Raw genomic sequence first — 13,813 nt, forward strand, 5'->3', positions numbered from 1 at the left:
ATTATATAATCTAAACCTCATAATCTTATATAATATTACTTCATCCCAAGTTATACCTGAAAAAAGATACCAAAACAATAAATTATTTGTCCAAAGTTAAATCTCAAGGTCATAAATTCCAAGCCCAGTGTCCTTTCTATCTTGCTATAATCCCAGAAGAGTAATAATAATAATAATATGCATCATTGCAACTATGAAAATCAAAATCACAGCAATCAGTATATAGAAGACCTTGGAAAAACTATTTTAAATTTATATACAACTTTACAAATGAAAGACGCCCAGCAAAAGGGCCATGGGAATGTTTCTTACTTCCTCACAAAATTTTCAAACCTTGAAATTTCTCTAGCTTCCTCTTTTCCCTTAATTCCTTACTTTTTCCTTTACTTCCTTCAAAAGCAGCATCCAAATTCAACCGGCCCCAAGTCTATTCAGGACTGAAAGAAACAAAAATGAGTAAAAAGGAAAAAAATAAATAAATAAACCTCAAATTCTTCTTTACACCTATACTGATAACATTAGATCCTGCAAACCAATCTTCATATGCAGCAGGTAAATTTCAGTCTCTGTCTCATCATCTCACTCTTTCCTAGTTCCAATTCCTGTGACAAAAAGCATTAAAAAGAAAGGGAAGGGAGGAAAAAAGGAAGGAAGCTGAAGAGGTTATGTCTACATCAGAGTAAACAGATTTCAGAACAAGGATCATTACCACGAATAAAGAATGACATTTCAAAATGATAAGGAGGTCAATTCACCAACTCTGTATGTAAATTTCAAAATACATGAAGCAAAAGCTGAGAGAACTAAAAGGAGACATAGCCAAATCAAGTTAGCATTGGAGACGGTTGAAGAACATATAATTGACAGTACAAATATACTGAAAACAAATAGGAATATACAGAACTTAAATAACACATCAACCAACTTGACTATCTGACATGTATAAAACACCCCAGCCTACACATGGCAGAATATTCATTTTTTTTCAAGTGCATATGGACCATTAGTGAATATAATGCTTATGGTGGACCATGAAACAAGTCTCAATAAATTCAAAAGAACTAAAATCACATAAAGTATATTATCTCAACAAAGTTGAATTATATCACAAATCAGACACGCAGAATGATATCAAAAAAATTCTCATTCAGAAATTAAACAAATGCAGCCATAAAAAGGAATGAAATAATATCCTTTGTAGCAACATGGATGCAGGTGGAGTCCATTATCCTAAACGAATTAACCCCAAAACAGAAAACCAAATACCTCATGTTCTCATTTTTAAGTGAAAGCTACATATTGGGTACACACAAAGATGGGAACAAGAAACACTAAGGATTCCAAAATTGGGGACGGCAAGAGTTAGGAGCTGAAAAACTACCTATTGGGTACTATGTCCACTACCTGGGCAACAGGTACTAGAAGCCCAAACCTCAGCATCACACAATATACTCATGTAACAAACCTGCATATGTACAAGTAAAATAAACAACATACTTCTGAATAATCCATGGTTCAAATAAGAAATCACAAGGTAAATGAGAAAGTATTATGAACTGATTGAAAATTTAAAGCTACAGCTAAAGTAGGAAGTAGAAAGGGAATCCGATAAGATTTTTATTGAAAAGAGGGTCAAAATCAATGATCTAAGCTTTCGTACTAAGAAACCAGAAAAGAAAACATGCAACTCCAAGTAAGCAGAAGAAATTTAAAAAGTAAAACTGAGGCCAGGTGAGGTCGCTCATGCGTTCAATCCCAGCACTTTGGGAGGCTGAGGCAGGCAGATCACAAGGTCAAGAAATCGAGGCCATCCTGGTCAACATGGTGAAATCCCATCTCTACTAAAAATACAAAAATTAGCTGGACATGGTGGCACACGCCTGTAGTCCCAGCTATTGGGGAGGCTGAGGCAGGAGAATTGCATGAACCTGGGAGGTGGAGGTTGTGGTGAGCCAAGATCACACCATTGCACTCCAGCCTGGGCAACAAGAGGGAAATTCCATCTCAAAACAAAACAAAAAAAGTGAAACGGAAAATTGGTAGAATAGAAAATAGACAAAATTGGCCAGGCACAGTGGCTCCCAGTACCTCGGGAGGCTGAGGCGGGCAGATCATGAGGTCAGGAGTTTGAGACCAGCCTGGCCAAAATGGTGAAACCCCGTCTCTACTAAAAATACAAAAATTAGCTGGGTGTGGTGGTACATGCCTGTATTCCTAGCTACTTGGGAGGCTGAGGCAGGAGAATCGTGTGAACCAGAGAGGCAGAAGTTGTAATGAGCCAAGATTGCACCATTGCACTCCAGCCTGGGAAACAAGAGGGAAACTCCATCTCAAAAAAAAAAAAAAGTTAAGAAAACAAACTATATTGAAAATCAATAATATGAAAGTTGATCATTTGAAAAGAGTAAAAAACACTAATAATCCTGTAGCTAAACCATTCAAGCAAAAAAGAGAAAAACACAAATTATCAGGAATGAAAGATGGGACATCATTCCAAATCCAAGACACTAAAAGAATAAGGGATACATTATTATTATGCCAATAAATTCAACAATATGGGTGAAATGGAGAAACTCTTAAACTACTAAAGTTAAAGAAATATAGAGCCTGAGTAGTCTGTGTCTATTAAAAAAATTGAATTAGTTAATTAAAAACCTTCCCACAAAGGGAAGGACAGAAATCATACAAAAGATATGAAGCCCCAAAACTATGGCTTCACTAGTGAGTTTCACCAACCACATAAGGGAGAATACCAATTTGACACTAACTCTTTCAGAAAATAGAAGGGGAACATTTCTCATCTCCTTTTAGAACCCAGCACTAGCCAGGCACGGTGGCTAATCCCAGCACTTTGAGAAGTCAAAGTGCAGGAGGATCACTTGATCCCAAGAGCTCAAGACCAGCCTGGGCAACACAGTGAGACTCTCATCACTAGGGGAGGGGGGGGTGGGTTGGGGAGGGAGGAAAGGGAAGGGAAGGCGAGGGGGGACAGGAAGGGAATGGAGGGAAGCCATCAATAATACCTATGTAATGGGTTAAATTGTATTTCCATCCCTCAAGAAAGAAAATCCCTATGTTCTAATTCCCAGTATCTCAGAATTTGCATTTGAAAATAAAGCCTTTGAAGAGATAATCAAGGTAAAATAACTTCATATTGGTGGGCCCTAATCCAATACAACCAGTATTATTCTAAGATACAGGCAACACACAGACTGAGGGGTGACAAAGTTATGACACAACAAAAAGTGGCCCAACCTAGGCAAGCTGGCATCTCTATTAAAAATTTTAAAAAATTATCCAAGTGTGGCAACATACGCCTGTAGTGCCAGCTACTAGGGAGGTTGAGGCAGGAGGATCCCTTGGGCCCAGGAGTTCGGGGATGCAGTGAGCAGTAATGGTGCCACTGTACTCCAGCTTGGGCAAGACAGCAAGACCGCCTCTTTAAAAAAAGAAAGAAAGAAAGAAAGAAAGGAAGGAAGGAAGGAAGGAAGGAAGGAAACAGGCCTCAGAAGAAACCAAATCTGTTTCTACCTTGTTTTGTACTTCTAGCCTCTAGAACTATGAGAAAATATATTTCTGATGTTTAAGCCACCTAGTCTGTGGTATTTTGTTATGGCAGCCCAAGTAAACCAATGCAGTCTGATATGAAAACCAGAAAAAAGTTACTAGAAAATCACAGACCAATATCACTCGCTAACAAAGGTGCAAAAAATCCCTTTAAACAATTGGATAATTGTTTAATAATAATAATTGTTTAATAATAATAATTGTTTAATAATAATGGTGCAGTGGCACCATTACTGCTCACTGCATCCCCGAACTCCTGGGCCCAATCCATTAATGTATGCTTTCAAAATAGGGTATACAAATTTAAAAGATGTAAAACTGTATTTATATACAGACAACATGATTGTTTTCTTATAAATCCTACAGGTTCTAACAAAAAACTATTAGAACTAGTAAGTACACTTAAAATTTCATAAAATGCAAGGTCACCATAAAAAATAAGTTGTGTATTTACATACTAGCAACAATTAGAAATTGAAATTAAAAGAACATTTAGAACAGCATCAAAAACATAAAATACTTTGAGTAAATTTAACAAAATATGGTGCAAACCCGAAACTGAAAAGTATAAAACACTGCGAAGAGAAATTAAAGAGGACTTAAATAATTGGAGAAACATACTATGTTCATGATTCAAAAGACTTGATCGTATTAAGATGTCATCTTCCCAAATTATATCACAAAGTAACCAAAATTAAAGTCTTGCATCTTTCTTTGTAAAAATTGGCAAGCTAATCCTAAGATTTATGTGAAAATGCAAAGAACCTAAATAACCAAAACAACTTTGAAATAAAGGATGAAAATTACAATACCTGATTTCAAGATGTACTATAATGATACAGTAATCGAAACAGTGTGGCACTTGTGTAGGAATAAACACATATATATCAATGGGTCAGAATAAAAATTACAGATATAAAATCATACAGTTAATTTTTGAAAAAGGTGCCAAGAAAATTTAATGAACAAAGATGATCTTTTCAACAAATGATGTTATAATATTAATGAAGCCTCCAACCCTTACCAAACATAGTATATAAAAACTAACTTGAAATGGATCATGACCGTAAGAAAACTATAAATCTTCTAGAAGAAAATACACAAGAGAATATGTTCTAATTTCATGTTAGATAACTTCTTAGAACACAAAAATTACAAATAAAAATCAATAAATTGAACTTAACATTGAAAACTAACAATACACTGGAAAAAAGATAACACTTTTGCACTTTAAAAAATTATTAAGAAAATGAAAAGATAAGCAATAAACTAAGAGAAAACATCACAATTACATAGGTCTGACTAAAGACGTATGCAGAATATATAAAGAACCCTTACAGCACAAGATGACAAGCAATTTTAAGGGGGAAAAAATGGGCCATGGATTACAACAGACACTTCACAAAAGATATGCAAATGAAAAGCACATAAAAATATTTTCGTTGTCATATAACAATGAGATACCACTACATATCCACAAAAATGACTAACATTCAAAAGACTGAAAACATTGAGCACTGGCAAGGATATGAAACAATAGGAACTTTTATTTGTTGCTGGTAGAAATGGAAAATGGTACGGGCACTTTTTAAAAAGTTTTGCAGTTTCTTTTAAAATTAAACATACTGGCCGGGCGCGGTGGCTCACGCTTGTAATCCTAGTACTTTGGGAGGCCGAGGCGGGTGGATCATGAGGTCAAGAGATTGACACCATCCTGGTCAACATGGTGAAACCCCGTCTCTACTAAAAATACAAAAAATCAGCTGGGCATGGTGGCGCATGCCTGTAATCCCAGCTACTCAGGAGGCTGAGGCAGGAGAATTGCCTGAACCCAGGAGGCGGAGGTTGCGGTGAGCCGAGATTGCGCCATTGCACTCCAGCCTGGGAAACAAGAGTGAAACACCGTCTCAAAAAAAGAAAAAAAAAAAAAAAAAAAAAAAAAAAAAAAAAAAAAAAAAAAAAAAAAAAAAAAAAAAAAAAAAACTCAAAAAAAAAAAAATAAACAAAATAAAATAAAATAAAATAAAATTAAACATACACTTGGAGTAGAACACAGCAATTCACTACTAGATATTTTTACCCTAGAAATGTAAAGACATGTCTGCACAAAAACCTGAATGCTTACAGAGCTTTCTAAACAGCCAAAAACTAGAAACAAACGAGTCAAAAATCTTTTAACTAGAAAATATATAAACAGTTCATCTTATATCCATATAATAATGGAATACTACTAAGCAATTAAAAGAAAAAATAGTACATTCAACTACATCGGTATATTTCAAAAACATTATGCCAAACGAAAGAAACCAGACACAAAAGACTACTACCTACTAAAGCACCCGTTAATATTGAAATTCCAGAAAAGGATAAGTGACAGCAATACAAAGCAGATAACTGGTTGCCAGGTGTCAGGTGTTGGATGTTAGACACAAAGTATGTAGTGTTGGTAAAAGTGAACTTTCTGGAAATGTATCATATCTTCATTAGGATGGTGACTGCACAGGTGTATTCATGCGTCAAAACTCACTGAACTATACACTTATGACCAGTGACTTATTTTATGCAAATTATAACATAGTTAAGCTGATTTTAAATAACATCAGCCTCTAAACAAAAGCAAGGAAATGGGTGGTTAGCTTGAGTAACCATTTTTAATAGTGGTTAAGAACCTGATCTCTAAGCCAAATTGTCTGAATACTGGCATCATCATTATTAATTGTGTAACTGAGACAAGTTATATAACCTCTCTGGGCCTCATTTCCTCATCTACAAAATGGGAACTATAAGAGCAACTATATCAAACTGTTTTTGTGATGATTAAACAAGTAATGTAAAACCTTTATCACAGTGCCTGGCAAATAGCAATTTATATTTGGCACTTATTATTACAAATGTTTGTCCCAAAGTAATTGTTAGTATAACACATTCCATCTTCACTTGAGTAGACTTGGCATTTATAAACTTTGAGTTTCTTTTTTTTTTTTTTTTTTTTTTTTCCTTTTAGATGGGGTTTCACCGTATTGGTCAGGCTACTCTTGAACTCCTGACCTCAGGTGATCCTCCCGCCTCAGCCTCCCAAAGTGCTGGGATTACAAGTGTGAGCCACCGCATCCGGCAACTTTGAGTTTCAGGTATCTAAAAGAACCCCCAAAACAGTCATCAGTAATTTTTACAAAGCCTACATTGTCTCATCTCTAAAAAGAGCCAATTGCCTATCCATGAATTAATACTAAAGACAGAGGATTTCTGCACTAGACACTCAAGCACTTATCATGTGTTCCAACTCTGAATTTTGGGAAGAAACACACCACCCCAAACCTTATAGATTAGGAAGGATGGATTCCCAACGGTTACACAGGAAATAAACAGAAATCAGACCACCTACTGCAATCTACATTTCCCTTTATACAGAAACAGAGGGAAGATCAGTTCATACAACTTCATTGCAAAAAATGAAAGGACAAATAATATATTTCAGGATATTAAAAAAAATGTTACTCTCAGTGAATATATTCTTTAAGAAGAGTACTGAGCTATCTGAATAGAACTTGGCTCACACACATATGAAAAAAAGAGGACAAAAAACAAGGTGGAGGTTAAAGATAGGAGCGAGACAACACCACACATAAACACAGATCAAGAATTTTACAGTCATTTTAACTTTTAAAAGACAGAGTTTCACTACATTGCTCAGGTGGCACTCAAACTCCTATAGCTGAGACTATAGGGATGCACCACCATGCCCAGCTTAGAAAACATTTTACTTGGTATACAGGTTGAATATCCCTAATCCAAAAACCTGAAATCCAAAATTATCCAAAATCCAAAATGTTTTCAGCGCCAACATGACTCTCAAAGGAAATGCTCACTGGAGCATTTTGGATTTCAGATTTTTCTGATTAAGAATGAATGCCCCCTGGTAAATATAAATATTCTAAAATTCAAAAACAAAAACAAACCAAAACACCCTAAAATCCAAAAGACTTCTGGTCTCAAGCACTTCAGATAAAGGATACTCATCCTGTAATACAAATTTTAACAGGAAAAAGACGATGGGCTAATTCCACCATCAAAAAAGCCTTTCCTCCCAAGCTGTGGAAATTTTCTGAGGAAAAGGGTATGAGGTTAAAATTATTATATAAAACAAAGAAATCACCATCAAGAACATGCATACATATACAAGAAGGAAAAGTAAGCAACAAGGTTTAAGGCTGCAGTTACTTTAATCAGTAACAGTTCTTAAATGGAACATATCCACCTATGTAATGTTGGCCCATTATTAGAAAAGGTATAAAAATTTGTAAAAGGAAAAGATAACTACTTATCAACACATTCTTTAGTAATGAACTACTGTTGCACAAGCACCTCCTTCTCAATTTATAGACTACAATTCAAAGTTAATAGTCTATCTTGTTTCATAATCATCTTTATTTTCTCTATCACTTAATTCACCCATAGGAGTCTTCTGCTGCCATTGATGCTGATGCCCTACCATCTGATAGTCCATAGGTCTGACAGTACCGATAGATCTGATGAAAAATATAACATCAGCTCCTGTAGAGTATATTTCATCACTGTCATCCAAATGGCACATGTACTATAAAAGCCAAAGAGGCAACAAGTTTGAGTTCTGCAGATTCAAAGAAGTTCTTGATTGATGTTACTGTAATAATGTGATAAATGCTGGTTTATTTCAGAAACTGAATATGCTTTAACATTACATTTAGTCCTGTATTTATAAGCTTATAGTGGTCTAAAAAGAAAAGCCACTTAAATTTTCCACTTTTCTATCTATCAGAGTAAATTCAGTCCTATCATCCAGTGACTTTAAATTATTTTTTACTAATATGTCCAGTGAGAAATACTTTGGATATACATTCCTGCACAAACTGTTACTATCTTTATTATGCCAGATTCTATGATATGTTATATTCTATTTTTTTTTTTTTTTTTTTTTTGGAGACAGGGTCTCACTCTGTCACCCAGGCTAGAGTGCAGTGGTGTGATCCTAACTCACTGCAGCCCCGACGTCACAGGCTTAAATGGTCCTCCCACTTCAACCTCCTGAATAGCTGGGACTTACAGGCACATGCTTTCACACAGGCTAATTTTTGTATTTTTTGTAGAGATGGGGTTTCGTCATGTTGCCCAGGATGGTCTTGAATTCCTGGGTTCAAGCAATCCTCCTACCTTGGCCTCCCAACGGGCTGGGATTACAGGAGTGAGTCTCGATGCCCAGTCTAACTTTTTAATAGTCTGAAAAACAGAGCTAGGCATTTTTCAGACTATTAAAAATAGCCTGGGATTACAGGTGGTGGCACCCATCTCTAATCCCAGCTACTTGAGAGGCTAAGGCACGAAGATTGCTTGAGCCCAGGTGTTGAAAACCAGCCTGGGCAACATAGGGAGAGCCCTATCTCAAAAAAAAAAAAAAAAAAAAAAAAGTTTGAATACCAGTTATGTTAACAAGAACGGTCAATGGGCTTCATCTTTAGTGCTAAATGTAATTAATAGGTAATGGCTATATATTGTGCTATGTACAGTCCATTAGGATACTTAACATTTGCCATGGCACTAAGAAAAAGCAATGGTACTAACATCTGCCATGATACTGAGAGGAAATGATGCCAGGTTATGATATTATAATTACGCAGTTAAAAACCATTCTTCGAATCAAATCATGAGTTCCTTAAGAAAAGAGAATCTTAGTTTAATACAAAATAGGCAGTCACATATTTACTGAATGGTAGCTCTATTTAATGTAGATCCTATTTTCTATCAAGTAGATGATTAAAAGTTAATCTTCCCGTAAAGAGCAAATGCATATTTGTTGCAAGAATGATTGGGACTTGCAGAGGTAGAAAACTTCATTTGAGATATTTGGAAAAGCTAATATAAAGGCAGTAGTTATAGAATTGTTTAAAAAAGGAGTCAGTATAAAAAACAGAAGTCATCTTTCAAATACAGACCAGACTCTCAGTCTCGTTAAATGGACCATATAAGAAAATTTTGAAAAAAAATAACAAAGACTTCCTTTGAATGTTGACAATGTATCCAATGTCAAGCCAAATAGTACTGTCCTGTATCACAGATTCTCCATCGATAAAACTGTTAAAACTATTCAACTTGATAATACCTTCAATCTTTCGTGTAAAATAAAATATTAAAATGAAACATAAACCCCTAAAATCTTTATCAATTCTGCAATTAAATATAAACTTACTTTCAAATATAAGTCAGGAGAGGCCAGTGTTTATTGCTGAAATTAGGTATGTGGCTATTTAATCAACAGTTCTCAAGGAGGGGAGAAGGACATGTCCCTATCACCAGGAAAGCATATGCAACTACACTCCCTACCCCACCCTCCAATTCAATATGTCCTCTTGGGATTCATGGGCAGGTAAGAACAGGGAGTGGAGAGGGATAAAACATTTATCTCATATGATTAAGAAACAGCTGCTTCTCCTCCAATCTGTGCCCTTTAAGAACCACTAGGCTAAATACACGTACTCAAACTTACAGATCTGAAACTCTAATCGCACACAGAGAAAACAAAGCTGAGAGTTGGGAAATCTGAGTTCTCATTTTGTCCTTACCCGTCCAATGAGAAACAAAATTACTTCTCTGTGCCTCAATGAGAAAATTAGTATTGTATTAAAAATAAGTCATATATAACATCACAGAATTGTTCTAAAGATAAAATAAAATGTGAAGCACAAACATATCTTTAAAATGTCCCACAAATGAATAAGAAATTATCATTATTCAAACTTGGGCTTCATTTAAATATAAAAGCATAGAATAATTTGAATTGGTTCACAGTTTGACCTTGGGGCATACGAGACAAGACCCAGAGCCATACGGGGGGAAAAAAAAGGATTCCTTGGACCTTGCCTAATCCATATCATCCTACCCCAAAAGTCTGGCCAAAATCAAACCTGGCTTGAGTTTTAAAACAGACTCTTATTAATTCTTCTGAATATTAAACCTCACCAGAAAAATAAGTAATTAATGAGATTCTTAGAAACTGAAATACTCAGGGCTGCGGTGGCTCACACCTGTAATCCCAGCACTTCGGGAGGCCAAGGCAGGTGGATCACCTTAAGTCAGGAGTTCAAGACCAGCCTGGCCAACATGGTGAATCCCCATCTCCTCTAAAAATTAGCCCGATGTGGTGGCAGGCGCCTGTAATCCCAGCTACTACTAGGGAGACTGAGGCTGGAGAATCACTTGAACCCAGGAGGCGGCGGTTGCAGTGAGCCGAGATTGTGCCACTGCACTCCAGCCTGGGTGACAGAGCAAGAGAAAGACTCTTATCCTTTTAAAAAGAAGTCAGAATTTCCAATTCCCTATTGCATAGCCTACAGTGCACTCAAGTTCATACGGTGCCTGGCCCACAACGAATGTCATACAGGTCTCTCTTGAACGGCAGTGATTGATTCCCTTATTTCTCACATCTTTCACGCTATCTTTGTATGCTTATACGGAGGCTAACATGTTTGTGTTCGTTAAGGATACTAAAAGTTAAAATGCAAATAGCAGCTAAAAAGACAACTAAATTCTGCACACCCTACTTTATTAGGCTTATTAGCCACTCGCACTATGGACTCTCAGACCCAACCATAAACTGCTTATTTATAAATAACAATCACATTATAGCCCAAATGTTCAATGAAAAACATTAATTCTAAATCCAGAATAATGTACAAAAAAGCAGAAAGAGGAATAAAGACATTATTTTTGTGGAGGAGCTAGAAACTGTTAAGTCTAATCAATAACATTCCTAACACTTCCAACTTGTAGCCCTATCACATTTAATAACACCAACTCAGACCATCTTCAACCCTGATCTAAATCAACTTTCCTCATTATGACTGTGCAAGCAGCCAACTTCCTACATGACTAATATTTGATCAACAATTTCCTCAAGAGAAAAAGCACAAAACACTACCAGTTCTTAACCAGCTAACAGCAATTACTTCTCATAATCCGACCAACATCTAAAACTCAAAAATTCCAAAACTCTCAAGGAAGACAATCGATCCGACCTTTCACGTAATGACTAACCCCTCTACCCCAAATGTTATGACTAAATACTACTCTATCATTCAAGATGCCAACTATGATGACAAAATGTCGATACCTAGCATTTCTCAAGTCAGAAGTTCCAGTATACTGTTATCCAGTAAGGACAATTACATCTGACACGGGGATGTTATTTAACAAATGTGGTTCTCTCTTTTCAAGACACTTAGCGGAGAAGTGAAAAATCTGTTAACAGACTTTGACTACAGCGGTCTCAACAGCAGATTCCTAAGTGGCCCATCCTCAGAAATGGAAGAGATATTCACACATACATACGATGGGTACTTATTATTAAAAAAAAAAAAATGTGTAAGACATCCATGCTTATGTTTACAGCAACATCTACCATACTTCGAATAAACAAATAATGACCAACTGCATCCCTCTGCATTCCAGGAAGCTTAGTCCTCTCCACTGTCATATTTAATTCATCTCAGTAAGTACTACTGATTGGGTGCTCAGTTCATCAGAGTCAAAAAATTTTTAAGACCCAACGTCTTTGCCCAACTTTGTTATCCAAAACCATTTATTATTTGACCTTCCACCTTCTATTCCCTAAACTCTCTTCACTTCCTCCTCAGCAACACTTATTATCCCCACCCTGCCCGGACACTCCAACATTCCTCCACCCCACAAACCAGGAGCTTGAATGCCTGCAAACGCTCGAATCCCTCTACAAACACCACCACAGCACCAGTATCCCAAGCCCTCCAACAAGTCATCCCCACACCGGACCCCCCGCCCCCGAGCAGAGGTGGCAGGAACTCATAATTTAAGGACAAGGAGGCAATGCTCTTCAAACCCACCATACGAAGTCGTTGCTTTTGTCCTCGTAGGAGTTGATGAGCCCGTTGCAGAGGGGGGCGAGCAGAGGTCGCTTCCTGCTGCCGCTGCCTAGGCTGGAGCTGCTGCCTCCTACGCCGGCACTGGGCCTGGCCGCGCAGCTGTGCCGGGACAGGCCCGTGGACACCGCCCCACCGCCACTGCCCGACACGGCGGGCGCCACCAACACAGGCCGCACCGAGCCCCCGAGGCCGCCCGAGCCGGCGGCCTGGGCCGCCCCACCCGACACCGGCGCCGCCGCCGAAGCCGCCACGGAAGGCGGCGACGGGGAAGAGGATAAGGACGAAGAGGCGGAAGTCACCGAGGAGGCCGCCGAGGAGCCGGCGCTTGTCCCAGCGGAGCCCGACCCGGCCTGGCGGCTTCCAGACATCGTGACTCCCTCCCCTCCGGCCGGGCGGGGCGCTCGGAGGAGAGGGACCGCGACCTCGACCCTCCGCCGCCTCCCCTCCCCTCAGCCCCAGTGCATCTTGAGGACGCCCGCCGCGCCGGGAGGTGGGGCTGAGGAACAATAAAGTTGCGTTTTTTTAAGGCAGCCACACCACGGCGTCGGACGGGAGGGGGCGGAGGAACTAAAAAGGGGAGTAGAAGGAACCACGGCTGTCCAGGCCGCCGCCGCCGCCGCCGCGGTCCCCGCCGCAACCAACCCCGGCGCGCTGTGGCTGATCGTGCGCGCGCGCGAGCGGCGGAAGGGGCGGGCGCGGCGGGGGATACAACTGTGGACGCAACTGGGCTGTGCTAAGACACCCACGGCGCGGAGAGAGATCCAAGATGGCTGATCACTAGCAGCTCGGGATTGCAGCTCCCACTGAAAGAGCAGAGAACGAGAGGATGCCACACTTTCAGATCAATTTTTGTTGCTCACGCACCAGGAGATTCCCAGCGGAGGAGCCCCACGTGTCGCCAGCGTGACTCTTGAGGCCGGTGAAGCAGTTTTGCCGCTGCCTTGGTGCGGCGGTTCTTGGTGCAGAGTCAGAAAAGCACCATCAATCTTAAAGCCGCTGTTTTGGCCGGTGCAGTGGGTTGCTCAGATTCTAGCGCCGGGAATCAACAAGTTGGACGTCCATTCAGAAACCCAACTATAAAGACGGTAATTATAAAGACAACAGATGGATAAATCTATAAAGAAGAGAAGAAAACAGCCTAAAAAGGCTGAGAATACCCAAAATCAGAATGCCTCTCCCTCTACAGGGGATCACAGTTCCTCATCAGAAACAGAACAAGGCCTGATGGAGAAAGACTGTGTTCTATTAGCAGAAGCTGGCTTTAAAAAGTGGATGATAAGAAACTTCTGGGAATTAAAAGAACTTGTTCTAACCCA

The 13,813-nt window shown here is 38.9% G+C and overlaps 1 protein-coding gene across 2 annotated transcripts in view; it reads right to left on the reverse strand.

Annotated features, from left to right (window-relative positions):
• Nucleotides 1-13,172, reverse strand: part of LOC108289402 (E3 ubiquitin-protein ligase COP1-like) — a 41,014-nt gene extending 27,842 nt beyond the window's left edge. For both annotated transcript variants that reach the window (XM_017508835.2, XM_017508834.2), the window contains exon 1: nucleotides 12,459-13,172. In XM_017508835.2, the coding sequence (XP_017364324.1) occupies nucleotides 12,459-12,865 (407 nt within the window). In that variant the 5' untranslated portion in view covers nucleotides 12,866-13,172. The remainder of the gene's footprint in view (nucleotides 1-12,458) is intronic.
• Between the last annotated feature and the right edge of the window lie 641 nt (nucleotides 13,173-13,813).

The sequence above is a fragment of the Cebus imitator genome, unplaced genomic scaffold (assembly GCF_001604975.1).
Source record: "Cebus imitator isolate Cc_AM_T3 unplaced genomic scaffold, Cebus_imitator-1.0 Scaffold402, whole genome shotgun sequence".
In the NCBI taxonomy this organism is placed as follows: domain Eukaryota; kingdom Metazoa; phylum Chordata; class Mammalia; order Primates; family Cebidae; genus Cebus; species Cebus imitator.